At 31.9% G+C, this 19969-nt stretch overlaps 1 protein-coding gene across 1 annotated transcript in view; it reads left to right on the forward strand.

Annotated features, from left to right (window-relative positions):
• Window positions 1–19969, forward strand: part of EPHA6 (EPH receptor A6) — a 790812-nt gene that overhangs the window by 660491 nt on the left and 110352 nt on the right. The window contains 1 exon segment of the mRNA XM_039879096.1: window positions 12498–12559. Coding sequence (XP_039735030.1) covers window positions 12498–12559 — 62 coding nt within the window.

Here is a 19969-nt window from a genome sequence, read left to right on the forward strand (position 1 = left end):
TCTAAATTTGTTCCTGTTCCCTCAAACTGAAATTAATTCAACTCACTTTCCCTGGCTTATATCATGCTGATAAGTGATCCCCTGTATACTCTCGTTATTTTTTAGTAATGGCTGCTATGATTTCAAAGGTAACTTTTATCCTCTTCCATTCAACTGTATCTTATTTCCCAAGAATTTTCTTTATAATTTTGTGTAAAGAGAAATGAAACAGTAATCATGTGTTTTTTATTGTATTATGTTAAAATAAAAGAAAACAAAAGTATTCTTTGTCATACAATAGCTGAACTGATGATTCTTCAAGTTTAGGACATCAATTTGAGGGTAGGAAGCAGTTCCTTCCTTGACCTATACCATGGCAATGTAAACAGTTAGCCGAAGGTCGATGTCCACTGGGCACCAATTAATTTTCTTTCTACCAATTGACTGTATGTCACAGTACTTGAAGGTCTCAGAAGACATTTGCTGTGTCCTTCAAAGAATCACAAAACCTGTTCTAATGATAGTGGTAAATTTAGTTCTCAGTTATTTATCTTAACCAAATTTAAATAAATACATGACAATGTTGTATATAAAACAGTGTCTTTGCATGCACATCACACTCTGCTATCAAGGAGTGATATTTTTATAGCACTACTCATTTTTACACTAACTGCCTGAAATCGGTATTTATGTAACAGTTGTCAGTTGTTTACATTGTTTACAGTTGGCCCTCCACATCCAAGGGTTTTGCATCCATGGATTCAAATAACTGCAAACTGAAAATATTTTTAAAAAAGCAATCCCAGAAAGTTTCAAAAAGCAAAATTTGAATTTGCCACACACCAAGTACTACATTGAATTCATGAAAATGAAGTGATGTATAGACATACCCTGCGATAGCCTATATGCGAATATAGGTTATATGCAAATACAATCTATTTAATTTAAGGGTCTTGATTGAGCATCATTGAATTTGGGTATCCTTGGGAGACCTGGAATCGATCCTGTATAGACACTGAGGGATGACTGTATATGACCTTTCTCATTTCTAGAAAGGTTATAGTAAAGTCTTATTATTCTTAGTTTTAAATAGAGAAAAACAGCAAGAAGTAATTGGCCGAAAGTTGAATCGCAAGTTTATATATATATTTAATGTGATGTCTTTCATGTAGTAGTCACCCAATGACGTAAGAAAATCACAGGAGAGAAGAATAGAGGAGAGAGAAGGTGGAAAGAGGGAAGGAGAGAGGAGAGAAGAGTAGATGTGGAAAACAGAGGAAAAATTAGAATGATATGACAAAAATTATATATTTTTTAAATTAAAGTCTTGTACACTGTATTGCTCCCCATTAAAATCAAATTCTACTCCTTGAAAATAATAAATGTGCCTATTCTAAATTTGTTATCAGGTATATACATTAAAATGATAATAAGCTTGCTCTTTTTGCTCCTCCTAATTATTTTTTTAAATTTAATTCTGTAGTCAAACAGTACTTGAATGCGGGATCGAACATTTTTATATGCCATAGAATATTGATTACACATAGAGTCCTAGACTGATGGCTTACCTTATGATAGACTACACCTCTACCAAAATCCTTTATATGTTTAAGAGTTTCACATGCTTACCATACACAAATGAAAGCAAAGTAATAAAGTTATTAAGAAAAACAATTATGCAATGATAATGATAGAGTAATATATGGAAGTTTCACTGACTCAGTTTTCTATGTCACTTCACAATAACTATCCGACATCATATGGTATTTTAAATTTACCTAAGATTCAAACATTACAATGTGTCTTAAAAACTAAACTTATTTATAGAATATAAAGGAATACTTATTATCTGATAATTACTTAGGGGGGTGGTGAAGGTGAATAAGAGATTCAAACTTCCAAATATAAAACAAATGAGTCATGGGGATGTGGTTTACAGCATAGAGAATATAATCAATAATATTGTGATAGCACTGTTCAGTATCAATCGTTGCTGGGCTTATCACTTCTTTAGGTATATAAATGTTGAATAACTATAGTGTACACCTGAAACTAACACAATATTGTATGTTAGCTATATTTTAATAAAAGTGTTTTTTTAAATCAAAATTTTCCAGAAAAAAAAATAGGTTGAATATGATTGGATAAACGAAATTCTAGCTTACATTTTTCTTTGTTTTCTGTCACTTGAAAGAGACTGGGAAATAATATTTTTCACTAATGAAGTAACTCAAATATATGTATAGACTGGATTCTAGACCAAACTGAAACTTATGCCTTAAACTAACAAGTTTTGTCAATTACAAGTGAAGTCTATGAAAGAGGAATCAATTAAAACAGGCAGCATGTGGGGTTTAGAAATAGATAAATTCTGGAAAAAAAAACAATCAATGTGGACAATCTCCTTAATACTTACTTTGTGATTAATCTTGGAAGCTCTCTAGTTATCAAAAGAATGTTCTTCTGAAACCATCCCAGTTTGTCTGTCTTCTTTAAATACAGTACACATATATGTAACACCTCTTTGACATTTTTACCTGAGCTACTTTTTGTTGCATGACATGTGTTAGGTTCAAAGTAAATGACAAAGATGGAGTGAATGGTTGTTTTTACTTTATTGTTTTGACAATACCAAGAGAATCCTCTACTTATTCTGAATCAAATAACAGGAGAAATATGAACACATAGGGATTCAAACACCAGATTTGCAAATGCTAAGTATATAGTTAATAATAATGTTTAGTATTATATATTTTTTTACCCTTTGGAAAGAGATTTAAGTGAGGCTTAAACTCAAATAACCAGACCTTTTCATATCCTCATTACTGTCCCTGACTAGCAATGTTAGGAAACGAATTTACAGTTTTCTATATGCCAGTCACAGATCCATCTGGACCATTTCTATAGCAGAGGGCTTACAGTGCTGAGATAATAATAAAATGCCTTCAAAGTCCATTAACAATGATTATTAATATTTTCCTTTTTCATAGTTCATGTGTAATTTAGGGCCAATCCTGAATGCATTATTATCCGGTCAAATATTTTTTTCAGAAGGCATATAATTTAGATGTTAGAAATAAGCCAAGAATGACAAATAAGGTTGGAACTGCTAAGAATCTAGGATCTAGTGACTATGTTAAGTTTTGATGCGTATGGAGGACTACAAAAAAAGCAGTAATGCCAATATATAAAACTAAGTGGCAGACTTTGAAAGAATGTATGATGAATTAAGGAAAATTGTCATGAAATCAGTATGCTAAGGGAAATCAACAGTGGAAGAGTATATACCTTTTAAATACAATCAAACTGCAGTACAGAAAAATCAAAGTAAACCATTTTATTTCTTTATATGTTTAGACATTCTTATAAAAGTAACTTTTAGGTTCACAATTTGACATTTCAAAATTAATCACTTTGACAAGACAATTTCTGTTGGCTATAGTTCTTCTGAGGATGATTCTTACTATATTTTTGTAGTATTTGTGACAATTTACCTATTTTAGCTTTAATAAAATATTATAAAAATATAAAAAGATAAAAGATGGTGTTTTATTTTTAAAAGATCTTCAGGGGAAAAACCTTTAATTGAAAGGTATATATTTTATATATTTCTACAGTTGAGAATGTTGCCAATTCCTGAATGAGGTATGTGTGAGTGTTTGCATGTACCTACTTAAACCAAATGCTAATTATAAAAGAAATAGAAAAAACTGGATTAAATTAGCAAAATAAAATTTTGAATAAATGATTCAAAATGTAAACTATAGTGAAAAGAAAATCCTTCATCTAAGTCCTGGTTTCTTTATTCCTTGCCATTTGTGTGATTTCCAGCCTGAAGTCCATAAATGAAGAATCTCAGGTTCTTAAGAACTCAATGTTCTATATATAAAGTTATATTTAACTGACATAAGTGAGTATCATCATCTTTATATAAGACTGACAGTGCATTAAAAAGAAAAAAAGAGAGAGAGCTGCAGGATGCATTTGATATCATGGTCTTGAACATTTAAAAGAAAATTTCTATTTTTTTTTTTTACTTCCAGAAAGACATGAAAAATCTTAAAAGAGTCTTTGATTAAACTCCTGATTTTTTACTAGTTCTTTTTTCCTTCTCTATTTTCAGGTTCTTTAAATAGTTTTAGCCTCTGACCTTAGCTATGGCTTCTTACTAGCATAAACTTTTCTTTCATCTTAGTATCATTTGACTATGTTTGAATCTTAAAAATCTGGAATATATATATATGACTGTTTAAATACTCAGTTGAGAGCATATCTCTCCCCATCCAGAGATCTTGCTTTATTATTACAAATTGTGCTATCTATTTGGTCCTATTTAAAGAAACTATCAACACTTTCAAAAGATTGATCCAAGAATTTTTTTTTTTTTCTCACAAAGAAAAATTCTGAAAAAACTTTACACAGCTTGCTAAATTAGCTGAGTCTCCACACGGGAATCAGTGTTTAATCTGTGTTGGTTGGGATTACTGTGTCAAAGTTTCCACTTTAATTGGAAACATGACAAGAAACTGAGCTGCTCAAATGCCTCTTCCTCTCCAGAAAATCACCTTGATTCCCACAGAGCAGCATGCATCCCCTCATGAGCTGCTGGGCCACTTAAGAACATAAGGAAAGCGAGGATAGACCAGCCCTGTTATAAAACATGTCTCATCTTAGCATCCATTCTTTCACCTTGTAGAACAAAATACAGTGGAAGTTGCCCTGTTGGACAATGTTGACTTTTCATAGTTCTATTCATAGAGGCATTACAGAAAGTGTATTTAGCAAAATTGAATTTAAAAATTAAATCTTTTACAAGAGTTGAAGAAAAGATTAAAAAATAACTAACTTTTCCCGGTAGGAAAAAAAGGAAAGTAGTTGGTAGTTTAATTTATATCTTATGTTTGATTTATTTAACAAATGTTTTCTTCATTAGAATTAAAATCTCACCATAAATAACCTATATAGTTAATATACATTAAATGTATCCTGTCTAGATGCTTTTTTATTTTAAAATTTTCTGTTGATTTTATTTTGATTAGTGAAAGATACAAAAGCTGAATGTCTGACCAGTTCTGTAACCATAAGACACTTTTGAAGCCAGAAGTAAAGCACAGCATTTAAAATACTTCTGGAAAATATGATACATTTACTTTCTCCCAAAAGGTTCAGGACTCTTTCCAAAAGCATTCAGGATGTTTTCCCCCAATGTCTTCAGAGGTTTTGCAAAAACACATTACATCGCTATTCCTAAATGTTATGTATGCCTTTTACAAATGAAATTTCAACTGGTAAAGCTCTGTTCTTTTAATCCCTATGTGAAAGTATTAGATAATTTAAAATAAATTGATTTCTAAAGGAGTATTAAAATCATTATCATATACTGATGTTGAGAGATAGGGAAAGTAAAATCTAAAGGTTTTTTCAGAAAGTTTCCTCAGCACATATTTTCTGTTCATGTAGAATATTATAAGGTTTTATGGGGCTTTAAAATCCTGGAAATTCTCAAAAACAAAACATATTTAGGAGCAACACAGCGCCCAGTCCATAACACCTTAGAAACACATCTAAGATGAGGCATTGAGATTTAGGGTAATATGTTATGTTCTCTAGATTACTGATGGAGACCCAAGTATTCTTTTAGGGTATAACAAGATGCTCAAGCATTCTGACTCTGGAGCCAGATCACCTGGCTTCAAGCCCTAGCTCTGCCAATTACTCATCGTGTGTCTGGACAAGTTGCATAAACTCGGTGAGTTGGTAATCTTATTCTGTTAAGTGAGCTAGTAATTATACTCACCACAGGGGTTAATGTGTGGACTAAATGAATTGACATATGTAAAGCCCCTAGAATGGTGCTAGTACATTGAAGAACTTATTTTTTAAGGTCAGTTATTGTTACATATGTACTGATTTAGATATAGTATCTATTTTTAGATTATCTACACAAAAGATTTTCACAGAAAGAAACCAAAAACAAAGAAAGTATAAAATTATTTATTTGACGTGCAGCTTCATTCGGTTTTGAACTTAGACATTACATAGTTTTTCAAGTCATGAGAATTCTCCGATATGTTTTGTTTGTTGCGACCTAAGAGTAAACTATCAATTATTATATAATCAATTATTTCTTTCATAATTGGAAAGCAAAATGTCATAAATCAGATAATTTCAAAGCATGTGTTTTTAGGTTGATTATTGTCATTATATTACTTTTATAAATATGGATATAATACAAAATCAAGAAAGCCATTCTTAAAATTTTATGTTACTAAAATTTTGCAATATGGTTGCAAAATGTCTTATAGTGAGAACATATTTTAACATCAGGTGTCTTTGATACTAATTTTCTTTGTCAACAAGACAATTAAGAAGAAATCTTTTTGCCCATATGGTAATTTTCTGTAGAAAGAAGGGCAATACTGAATGTTACTGCAGTTATTTAATGCAGGTGGTATGCCACTGCTCTCTGGAACTGGCAGGAAAATTATGTTTTTTTTCTTTAGACTCTCACTTTTTACTTACTCTAAAACAATTCTAGATTAAGAAATATTAGTGCTTTCATAAATGCAAATCACTCCTCCTAATTTCTGCTCAGCTGTTTTATCACCAAATAAAATAATTTCATTCTTCAGCATTTCTCCAATGACATTTGGGTCACCTCTAAATTTAAAAAAGCAAAATAAAGAAATTAAGAGAACCAAATCAACATAATTATTATATAGATTTAGGGATTTCGAATAGCTCTAAGGTTAAAATCAAGTCTAGATTGACTATAAGAACTGTTGTTATAGGTACAAATCTATTGAGTACAGAAGATACAATATAGCTTATTAGGTAGAAATAAGAATTTACTTCCTACAGAAGCCATTCCTAAAAGACATATTATAAACAGTAATATGTCTTTTACAGTAAGAAAATGCCTATTTGATTATTTTACTCTAGGAGAAACCATCTTGTTCATTAAAGCAACCTCAAAACTATTGATTTGGGGTATATAGAATTTAAAATGACCCTTAAGACCAGCCAAAAAGCTCTTCAATTTTAGTAATGAACCTCCTTAACTCTGAAAGCCACTTTTTAGCTTAGAATTCAACATCTAGTCAGTAAAGTAAGATATAATACTACATTTATCCATTCATTCTTTAAGCTGCTATTGGGCGATTTAATATTTAGTATCAGATACTATTCTCTATATTTTAAACATATTATCTCATTTAATCTCACATCTCAGGCAATGGAGGAGGTGTTAATTCACCTCCAATTATTATATAATAAATAATATACAGCTATACAAATGAGGAGACTGAGGCAGTGGGACGATAAGTGAGTTATGAAAGCTCCCACGCCTAGAGTGAAAAACGTCTTCAATATCCTGCTATCTGACTCTAATCTCACAACTTTTAACTGTGCTGTGCTGAAATAGACCAGGAATAAAGTAACTAACCATCTCAATTTGCCTGGGATGTGAGAATTTCAGTACTAAAACTGGGAATTTACTATCATATAGAGCATGTAACTAGCAGTCATTTTCACTTTGCCATAGGATAAAAAGGCATTTTCTTTAAGAAGTGCAAAATGATAGTTATGAAATAGTCAAGGGGATGTAAAGTACAGCATAGGGAATATAGTCAATAATATTGTAATAACTATGTATAGTTCCAGGTGCGTATTAGACTAATCAGGGGAAGGGGAGAATCACTTCATAAATTATATAAATGCCTAACCACTATGCTGTACACCTGAAACTATTATAAAATAATATTCAATGTCAATTTTGGTTGAAAATAATTTTTAAAAAGAATTTTCATGTCAATACCATTCTACAGTAAAATATAAAAATGATTCATTTTTCATAAAACTATTTTTTTGCTACGGAGTAAATATAATAAGAGGGAAGCAGATACTTATGTGCAAAAGTGAAAGAAAGTAAATATTCAGCAACATTTTTGAGTGCCAGCTATTGGCAGACACTGTACTAATTACGTTTTCTCATCTAACCTTTGAAAAATCATATGTAATATATAATATTATCTTCGTTTTATAGATGCAAAAATAGAAAGCTAAAATAACTTGCCTAATATCATGCAGCTAGTAAGTATCAGAGCTGAAATTTGAATTCTGCTTTTTCTTCAAAGCATATATTTTACAATACAAACAGTAATTCTGCTTTTTCTTCAAAACCATGTATTTTACAAAAAAAGAGTTACTGAAATAATAGAACGATTTTCATTCTGTTATTGCAGTACCTGTTCTTGGTCTAGAATTATTCTTAGAGAACACCTTTACATGTGTGTTTCTTCTGGCATATATAATTATATAAGAAATATAATTGAGTACCTACTTGGTACCTAGCTTTGTGCTCGATAGTGAACTTACAGAGAAGAATTAAGCACCAAGTCCTGACCTCAAGGGCATTTTAGAGTGGGAGGCAGACACCTACCTAGTTAATATCAACATCGTACCATAAGTGTTCTAAAAACTTTTTTCATTAAGATGTAAAAGGAGGAGAATGTAAACAATCGAGTCTTCTTAAAAAAGAAAGTGATTCATGAGAACAATGAAGGTGGCATTTAAGCTGCTCTGATTTAGAATATGGTTTTACCAAGTAGAGATATTCAGAAGTCAGTTCTTTCAAAAGAAAGAGGAAGGTACAAGTAAAGTCATACTTAGAGAATTATGAGTTGCCTAAAGAATTTGAAAAACAGGAGTTAGAGAAGTAGAGAGAGGTAAAAGATGACGCTGAAAACAAAGGTAAAGGAGAGATTGGGAAGGAACTTAATTGGCAAACAATTTAGACTTTAATCTCCCAGGGTTTGTCCTGAATTACAACTGGAGAGAAATAATAAAGACAATCTGTCAATCCAAGTTACTATTGTAAATTTTATTACCTAGTAGACAAAATATAAATATGATATAATGTTAAGTAAACTAGAATTGATTTAAATCTGTAATAGTTTTGGGATTGTTGAGTTTTGTTTCAATTTTTGATATTACTGACTGCACATTAGAAATTGCCAAGCTGATACAAAATACTGTGTCTAGACAAACTCATTACTTATATGAAAATGTTAAATCTCTATAATCCCCTTCTTTCACAAATCATTGCTGAGGCAAATAAGAGAAAATAATTCACAGCAAAATGTTTCCCCCAAGATTTAAAGAATGCCTTTCTTTTGTTTTCTTTAACAGTACAAGAAAAGTATAGTCTTATCATGATATGGTTTCTTAATACCAACTATATTAAATCATCTTAAGTATTGGGAAGCTGCAAATTGAAAAAGATTAATTAGTCAATAGATCATAAAAGTTTTAATTAAAGAAAACAACTGTTCTCTAAAACAGAATGAAAACGACATGGAATTTTGTGATTCATTGTGTTGCAAATATAAGTGAGTGATTTCTTATAGGATCTCGATTCTAATGCAGTTTAAAATATCTATAACCATTTTGGGGCCATTTATGAAGAAAAGCCAAAGGAATTCATTTTTGTGTGACAAATATTTTCAAAGATCTCTTAAATCACACTGAAGACTTCTAAAAAAAAGATCTGTGGATTTTGAGACTTGACTGACTTTCAAGAATCCTAGAATTCCTCCATTGACTTCCGTACAATGCAACTACTAAATTAATCTGTGACATGAGGCGTAAGTGGCTAAAAGGAAATAAGTGAAATATTTTGAAAATGTGAAAGGAGAACTAATCATCTCCAAATATATTTTCCAAGAGCAATAATGCAATACATAATTTTACATATTTAAAAATAAGACAGAAAAAGCACTGTTACTGGTAGACTTTTCTCCCCAGCCGCATATTTGAAGGATACTACCCTAACTTTCTTAATTTCTTATAGAGTTATCTATATTCTTTATTATAAAATAATAAAGAAAATCATATATATATGATGACCATGAACTGTAAAGTTGCTTATAATCTTCACAGTGTAACTTCTTTGTAGAAAACCACTAGAAAACAAATTACAGGTTAGATGCCAGCAGTATTCTAAAAAAAAAATTCTTAGTTTAATAACAGTTGTTCTTAATTGATGCTACTGGACAAAATACAAAAGATGCAGACCTCAGGTGTGAAACTTTTAATTTACAAGAAACTGAGAGATTCTTCATTTGACTCTTTATTATCTTTAATGAGAACATAAATCTTGCCACTGATGAATTTTAGGATAGCATAAAGTAGCTCCCAAGAGTTACAGATAGAACTAATTTCAAAGTACTGTATATTAATGTAGATCAAAATCTTGCTGAAATACTTCAGGTTTACTTTCTTAGGAATTATGAAATCATTGAGAAAAATCAACTTGTTTCTATGAAGTACCTATTCTGCTTAGCTGTATAAGAGTTGGCCTTGAGAAACCTAGTGTATAGGAATACAAAGCATCTGTGGGTTGATAATAAAGAAAAACAACCTAATACGAAACCACAAACAACATTTCATAATGCAGACAAAGATGTGATGGGAATGCAAATATAGGAAATATCACTGTGAGAAACTTTCAAGGAGCAGGTGCAGTGTATAAATTCTGGGGATCCGTGAGGTATGATTAGGGAGAAAAGCAAGACGAGAGATAATTCTAGCACGGGAATACCAACAGGAAAGGCAGAGGGAGACAAGAATGACAAGTATAGGCGATAACGACAGCTGATGGAGCAGGAGATGATAAGGCTAGTTAGGAGAGTTGGGGGTTGACTAATTGTCTTCAGCTTTGATCTAGAGATAATAATAGTATATATCAATACAAGTGAAGTGCTTGCTAGCTGTTTTTATTCTTATAAGACTGACATTCTCAGGGAGAGGATACATTTTTTTAATATATTTTTAAAAAATTAAATATATTTCTCTAGCGACAATGGTCAAGATAAGTTGAAAAGTTATGACTATGGGCAGAAGAACTCAGGCAGTAATCTTAGTAACCTTTCCCCCATAGCATCATTCCCCCTTAGCATCCATAATCCATTATACTTCGGACTGAAATATTAGTCTCAGAATTTTTATATTTAAGTATAAAAATGGCCTTTTATTTTTCCCTACCTTGCTAACCAACTGTTTGCATCAGTCTGTCTCCAAGCTCTTTGAAACCAATGGCCAAATAAAAGATTTCATAACAAACTTTCAGATTTAAAACCCAATCTTCTAGATCACTATCTACAAAATAGTGCTGACAGTTCATTTGACCTTGATATTTTCTGATAAAGTTCTTTATCTGTATTTGGGTGAAATTAATGACTTTGAGGAACATTATAGAAATCTAACACAATGGAGATCTTATTAAGGTGCTAATTCTATGCATGATAAATTAGGAACTTGATTACCACATTTAACCTTTAGCACAACTTTCTTTAAAATATAGATTCAAATGTAAAATCTAGCATTTGCAGACATTGTACTAATTTGTTACCATCACCTTTTCTAACACATAGGCTTTGAGTTCATAAAAGGGACATGAGTTTGAATATGAATTATAATCTAATATTTCCAGCATTGGTACACATAATTTCTTTCCAGATCTTTGTACTCATGAGGAAAAATTCTGTGTACAGTGTAGATTGAATTGCTCAAAATTCCAATGAGAAGCAAGAAATATAGAAGTAAAAGGTAAATATGTCATACATGTTTATTTCAGGTAAATAACATTTTTCTTTCATCTGAAATGAGTTTATCTTTTAAACTTTGGAAATTGGGCAGAACAAATAGATTCTCTTTTTTTTTGAAACAAATCAAAGTTATGTCAAATATTCTACCTAATAGAGGTGTTAGGAACTATAACAATTTCAAATAGATATGATCAAAAAGAAATAAATGATGTTTAGTTTTTCATTTTAGCTTCTGCACTAGACTATGAAATCAGTTACTTATTTTTCATATACGGCCATCATTGTTCTGTTGATCTAATCTATATCCAATAAAGAGATGATCAAGAATTATTATAAATCCCATCAACTTTGTAGTATACATCAATCTACTGACATTTTTTCTACTTAAAAGCCCTTAAAAGCAGACTATGACCAATGGTTTATAATTTCTTAAAGAGAATTTATGAATTTCTCTTCTCTGCTTCGCCTTGGGAATATTTTGGAAATGCTCAGTTTAATATAATTTAACCCTAATTACTGTACTATTATAGGAGAAGATAACCACAACTGCCAAATCAGCTATAGGAACTGCTTAAACCCTGACTTTAGCTTATTGATTATCTTTTAAGGAAAAGCTCAGGACAAAAAGAACATAAACAAGTGATTGCAGGCCTCTAGAAAAGGAAGTGTTTAATCACCTTGTAATTCTTATTGTAAATCATGTTTTTTTTATTAACTCAAAAGTAATATTGCTATAAAGAAATGGAGAGATGCATATATATAATATGAGTGCTTTAATAGAAGCATGTTGGAAAATGAAACTCCTGTTAATAGAATACAAGTAATTTAGCTGCCACAGCTGGAAATCTCTAACTGCAGCACATATTTCTGTAATTGCTCTGATCCCTGTGTGTTCCCTTGCTCTTTTTGCAGGCCGACCAGTAATGATTGTGGTGGAATATATGGAGAATGGATCCCTAGACTCCTTTTTGCGGGTGAGGTGTTTTGTTTTGTTTTTTATGACATTTAAATAAGCCATTCTGAGTTCTAGATTTAAATCAGTTATCATAAATTATTTTTTGCATAATGTTATTCATAGATTTTTCAATGAAGAATAGCATTTTCTCTAGGGTACATTATTCTGATACTGTGATATATTGGTGTTACTAGGGGGGAGTATATACACATAATGATATAACTAATCCCTCCTATAAATTCACTTGCCATTTTAATATATATATATATATACATATATATTTTAAGAAATTTATTCTTAACAGTATGGTGTATGCAAAAATCATTTGGTTACATACAGGTATACCTTACAGATAGTATGGACTCGGTTCCAGATCATCACAATAAAGCAAATATCGCAATAAAGTGAATCATAATTTTTCTGGTTTCTCAATGCATTCAAAAATTATGCTTACACTATATTGTAGTCTATTAAGTGTACAATAGCATTATTTCTCCAAAAACAATGTGCATACCTTAATTAAAAAATACTTTATTGACAAAAATGCTAACCATCGTCTGACCTTGTAGCAAGTAATAATCTTTTTGCTGGTAGAGGGTCTTGCCTCACTGTTGATGGCTGCTGACTAATAAGAGTGGTGGTTTCTGAAGGCTGGGGAGATTGTGGCAGTTTCTTAAAATAAGACAACAAAGATTCCCACATCAATTGACTCTTTTTTTCATGAATGACTTATCTATAGCATGCTCTTTGATAGCATTTACCTACAGTTGGACTTCTTTCAAAATTGGAGTCAATTGTCTCAAACCTTGCCACTGCTTTATCAACTAAATGTATGTAATACTGTAAATCCTTTGTTGTCATTTCAACAATATTTATAGACTCTTCGCCAGGAGTAGATTCCATCTCAAGAAATCACTTTCTTTGCTCATCTAGAAGATGCAGTTCTTCATTTGTTGAAGTTTCATAATGAGATTGCAATAATTTGATCACATCTTCAGACTCCATTTCCATTCTAATTCCTTTGCTATTTCCACCACTTCTGCAGTTACTCCCTCTACTGAATTCTTGAACCCCTCAAATCATCTAAGAAGGTTAGCATCAATTTTTCCCTAACTTCTGTTAATGTTGCTATTTTGACTACTTCCCATGTATCATGAGTGTCCTTACTGGCATCTAGAATGGTGAATCCTTTCCAGAAGGTTTTTGATTGACTTTTCCCAGATATATCAGAGTAATTACTATCTATGACAGCTACAGCCTTATGAAATATATTTCTTAAATAATACTTACAAGTCAAAATGACTCCTTGATCCATGGGCTGCAGAATGGATGTCGTGTTAGCAGGCATGAAAATTAATCTCGCAGTACATCCCTATCAGAGGTCTTGGGTGACCAGGTACATTGTCAATGAGCAGTAATATTTTTAAAGGAACCTTTTTTCTGAGGAGCAGGTCTCGACAATAGGTCTAAAATATTCAGTAAACCATGTTGTAAACAGATGTGCTGTCACTCAGGCTTGTTCCATTTATAGAGCGCAGGCAGAGCAGAATTAGCACAATTCTTAAGAGTCCTAGAAATTTTGGAATGGTAAATGAGCATTGGCTTCACCAGCTGTATTAGCCCCTACCAAGAGTCAACTTGTCCTTTGATGCTATGAAGCCAGACATTGACTTCTCCACTCTAGCTATGAAAGTCCTAGATGGCATCTTCTTCCAAAAGAAGGCTGTTTCATCTACACTGATAATCTGTCGTTCAGTGTGGTCACATTCATTATTCATCTTAGCTAGATCATCTAGATAACTTGCTAAAGCATCTACATCAGCACTTGCTGCCTCACATTGCACTTTTATGTTATGTTATGGAGATGGAAACGGATTCTTTCCTTAAACCTCATAAACCAACATCTGCTAGTTTTAAACTTTTCTTCTACAGCTTCCTTAGCTCTCTCAGCCTTCATAGAACTGAAGAGAATTAGGGCCTTGCTCTGGATTAGGCTTTGGCTTAAGGAAATGTGGCTGGTTTGATCTTCTCTCTAGACTAATAAAACTTTCCATATCAGCAATAAGTCTGTTTTACTTTCTTATTATTTATGTGTTCACCACAATAGCGCTTTTAGTGTCCTTCAAAAACTTCCTTTGCATTCACAACTTGGCTAACTGGTGCAAGAAGCCTAGCTTTTGGCCCATCTCCATTTTGAAATGGCTTCCTCACTATGCTTAATCATTTCTAGCTTTTGATTTAAAGTAAAAGATGTATGACTCTTCCTTTAACTTGAACACTTAGAGGCCACTGTAGGGCTATTCATTGGCCTAATTTCAATATTATGTCAAAAGGAGTAGGGAAGCTGAAGGAAAAGGAGAGAGATGGGGAACAGCTGGTCAATAGAGCAGTCAGAACATACGCAACTTTTATCAATTAAGTTCACTCCTTGTGACACCTCAAAACAATTACAATAGTAACATCAAAGACCACTAATCACAGATCACCATAATAAATATGTAAAAATGAAAATGTTTGAAATATTGTGAGAATTACCAAATGTGACACAAAGACATGAAGTGGCAAATGCTGTTGAAAACTGGTTCTGATAGACCTGCTCATTGAAGGGTTACCACAAACCTTCAATTTATAAAAGGTAGTATCTGTGAGGTGCATTAAAGTGAAGCACAATAAGACAAGGTATACCCTGTAGCAGTACAGAGTAACAGAGCTGACTAGGCACCATGAAGTTATATTTCTAAATGTATGTATATCTTTAACATTTAAAAAGCCATTATATGCAATGAGAGACATTCATTAAAAGTAAAAAAAAAAAAAACAGAAATATAAAAACGTAATCACTAGAGTAAATATTTTATCCCCAGCAGAGAGAGAGAGAGAGAGAGAGACATAGCCATTTTTGTAATAAACTGACTGGACTTTTGCTATTTGTAATGTGTTATATTAATTTTTTTCTTCATTTTCATGAGAATAGTCTCAAGTATTGTTTCTTCACTTCATTTTTTGCTCTATATTATTTGGACAAGTTCTGTGTGTATCTTATCTTTCTCTCTTGATCTCATTTTCAATTTATTTTTGATTCCATGTCTTCTTTTTTTAACTGTTCTCGATATTAACAGTGATGACACATTTACACTGTGACTGGACTCGTCCAGATTCAATGCCAGAAGCTGAATTCAGCAAAATCGTCATTATTATAAAGCAATACTCCTCACACAATGTAAAATGAAATTCATTGTTTGGGGACATGTACTATCTATTTTTTTCTATAGTCATTCTCAGAATATCATTTTATGACTTGTATTCATTTCTCCTGTAAATGTGCCAAATTATTTTAGAATAATTTATCAGGACCACCTATGGTACTTGAAATGCAGATATACTTATGTCCTTCTATTATATTTATTCAAAAATTCATTTTCATCAGATATATATTATTATCTAATGATGCTTGTGATAGGTTTTATTTTTGTATCAACCATATCCTAGAGTGGAATATAATGGCAAATAATGCAGCACATACTCAAATCTAAATTGCTGCTGAAAATTGGATCAAATAACTGCCACAAGCAAATTAGGAGAGAAATGTTAGCTTCAGATATACTTTTTATCCTGCCGAATCATGAATTAATTAAAATGTATTATAAAGAAAACATAATATGTTATAAATAAAATGTTTACTTATAAACATCCTACGGCACATTTATAAGTGGTATATTTCATAATTTAAAATTTGAAAACTAATATTTTTCAACTTTCATGCACCATGTAGGTAAGACACCATAAAATCTGGGAAAGAATCTGAAAATTATATAATTGTACTAACCAATGTTACCCCAATAAACTTAATTTTAAAAAAATCTGGGAAAGAATAAGTGTTCAATAGATGGTGGCTACCATTACCACTACTATGAGAATTTTAACATATATTTTCTTAGTTCATCTTGGCTCTGCCACTTACCAGCTACGTGACCTTGTGACTTGGGCAAGGGACTAACTTCTCCGTGCCTCCGTTTACTCATCTATAAAATAGGAATATTAACAGTGTCTACCTCATACAAGTGTTATAAGGGTTTTATTGAGTTGATTATTGTAAAGCTTATAGAATAATGACCGACACATTGTAAATGGTAGAGTGAGGAATCAAACTCAAGTTTCTGACTCAAAAGCCATGTTCTCATACACTATAAATTCTATCTTTTTGGTAAATTACTTATTACTTATTAGTCTACTTTCATCTCCCCATGTGGTCATGTGTCCCCTCTGCACATAGAATTTCTATCAAAATGAAAATGGGGGAAAAATAGGGCCAAATGCTCTCTTTGTACCCTTCCTTAATATTCTTACCCTTCTTTATAATCATATCTCTTTTATCTCAGACCCTCAAAGTGCTTTATAAACTTTACGTCAAAGTGCTTTATAAACTTTAAACAGAAATAAAATATATAAATATATGTGGCTCACAAATTCTCAAAAGTGAAGTCATTTTTCAAACTACTGCTGTAGAATTTGATAGTCACAGCATCTGTGAGCACAGAAAAAGAAAGTGGCTAAGTGTATTGCGTAGCAGAGAAGCCATCCATGACTCATTAACAGCATTTTGTGCTTGTTAGAGGCAGAAAAGATTTCTCTTTGATCTCCCACACTATTTGAAAATTAGTTCAATTTACTGTTTTATATGAAGGAGTGGTAGCAAAACTAAATACAAGATTATAATCTAGTGCCAGTGGTAGTGGCTGGATGGCTATGATATTAAACCAGATTCATAAATCTTCTCCTATTTGGGATCCTTATGGACATTCCCCCACATATATATTTTAGGGGTGGTGTAGATAACTGCATCTGTTTGTGAGTAAACGTGTGTGTCTGTGTGTGTAGAAGGGGGTTTAGGTGGGTATGTCACTATGCATGATCTTCTAATTTTAAAATAAAATGCATTCTGACTTAACAAGTGGAGCATGAGTCTGGCTTCCTGTAAAATATGCCTTCAATGATGTGCATATTTTCCTAACTTTTCCAAGGAAATACACTAGTGCAAATTAAGTGTAATCTTGGCCATCATTCTTATAAGGTCTTTGTTCAACTATACATATGGATTTAATAAACACTTTTCTTGACACTTACCTGACAATCTCTTGTCTCTAAATTTTTTGACCTTCATTTTTATACTCTAATATTAACAAACAATCCAAATGAAAAGAGTTATAAAACATTTTGAAACTTTTAGATTTCACATGTCAACTAAAAAAAATTATTCTGTTATTTTATAACATTTGTTCGATGTAGATTTGCTTATCTTATCATAAAATACAATTACGTAAAAATATAATATCACTGTTTTCAATTCAAGATGGTATATTATGTTCATGCTGCAGGCTCCTACTCCCATCTTGAATTCTTCAACACGAGAAAAAAGATATACAGACATTATTTACAAAACACAATCTCATGAGCAAGCAAGCAAGGAGTGTCATCCATAAATAACAATATAAAAGGGAAGAAATTAATAAAGATAAACGCAAACGATCAGACTAAGTAAGGAAATCATAGCCCAAAATATGCTCAGGAAAGGATTCCTGGGAGTAAAAAGAATGTGTGGAAGGTGGCGCTACCAACTGAAATGAAGATACAGAGGAGGATGGGCTGGTTGTTGGGAGAGATGACGAGTTTAATTTGTGTTATGTTACTTTTGGAATGCCTATGGAACATACAGTGACAATGTCCAGACAACAATAAAAATATAAATCCTTATTATTAAATAGACAGAAATTTGGGGAGCAGGTTGTTTACCTGTCAGGAGCTTGAAATTGGCCATGATGGGAATATTTACACCACATGAATTGGCAAATGCTACAAATCCGGGACAGTTTGCTGACACACTAGATTGATATTAAAGATTTCTAAAGTGAGGCAATCTTAGGGATGATAATTTCCAGGTGTAGACCTAGGCATCTCAGTGGCTAAAGTAAAAATGAAGATGATCTGTAATTAATGTAGACAACATTTATGGGGCTCTTTATGAGTCACGCATTATTCCATTCCCACACATTAACTCACCTGGTGGTTACAATGACATTTGGAGGTAGATGTTGCTATTAACCTCATTTTGCCAATGAGGAAACTGAGGCAAAGCAAGTTAGGTAAATTGCCCAATGTCAGCTAAAATCGTTCTTTTTTTTTTTTTTTTGCACAAATATGTGTTTATAGACTGTAGTAGACCAAGCATTGTTCTGGAGCTAGAAATAGAGAAGTGAACAAAACAGAAATAAAAACTAAGGGGACTTTGTGTTTTCTATGGATAATATGGAAAGCTATTGCAGGGTTTGGAGTAAAGGCACAACATAATCTATTTTTTAAAGGATTACTCTGGTTGCTTTATTGAAAAGAGACTATAGTCAGGTAGAGATGGTGCAGGAAAATTAGGAGGCTTTTGCAATAACTCAGGTAAGACGACAGTGGTTTAGATGAAGACAGTTGCAGCTGGCTTGAAGGAAAATGGTAGATTCTGGGTTGTATTTTGAAAGTAGAGCCAATAGGATTTTCTGGTGGATTGGATAAAGTATATAAGCAAAAGAGAAGATTCAAGGACAAATGTCATCCACAAAAAAGGTCAATAATAGGCAATAACTACTTCCTACAGTTATTATGAATATTATAGTATTAAATGGCTAATAGACCTAAAACTCCTAAAATAGTGTCTGGTGTGTATGAAGAAGTCCATAATGTTATCTATTATTATTATAATAATAAATTTCAGAGGATGTCACTAAGAGTTTTTAAATCATTTTCGTTACTTCTTGATCTGTTTTTTCTAGTAGCTAAAAATAGCTTTAATTTTTCACCATTTAAAAAAATCTATATATATACCTCACGAGCATGAGCATTTAAATAATACATATAAGCACATATCAGCATTTCAAAAGGAATGTAAGTCATTCAAAGAGTTGTCCTGAACAAATGTAATGCAAATATTAATTTAAAAAATTAAAGGAATCTTTTAAATATTTATGTACTCAAATTATAAATCTAATAAACATGGCATTTTACCTTATGCTAGTTATATATTAATAATGAGAGCTGTATTTTATTAGCATACTCTTCTTGTAAATTGTGTTGTATGGAGTTATATTTGTGCTGCGGTATGAGAGCAAAATTAATCTACATTACATTCATTTTATATTCAACGGTGGAAAAAAAGTAAAGTTGCATTTATCCACCAATACCTGTCTTTAAACTATAAAAGTTATAGTTGAATTACATCCTCTTAATTACATTTTTTCAGAAAAATAGTATATGTGAAACTTCATGTAGATGAACGTTATTATTTATCAAGCTTGTGCCAGCTTAATGCCAAATACTGTTCTAAAAATAATGTGACAGCACATTTAAATATATGAAAGATTGGTGTGTTTAGAACCCAGTGAAGGGT

This window comes from Pteropus medius, unplaced genomic scaffold (genome assembly GCF_902729225.1).
Source record: "Pteropus medius unplaced genomic scaffold, Ma_sr-lr_union100, whole genome shotgun sequence".
Classification (NCBI taxonomy): Eukaryota; Metazoa; Chordata; class Mammalia; order Chiroptera; family Pteropodidae; genus Pteropus; species Pteropus medius.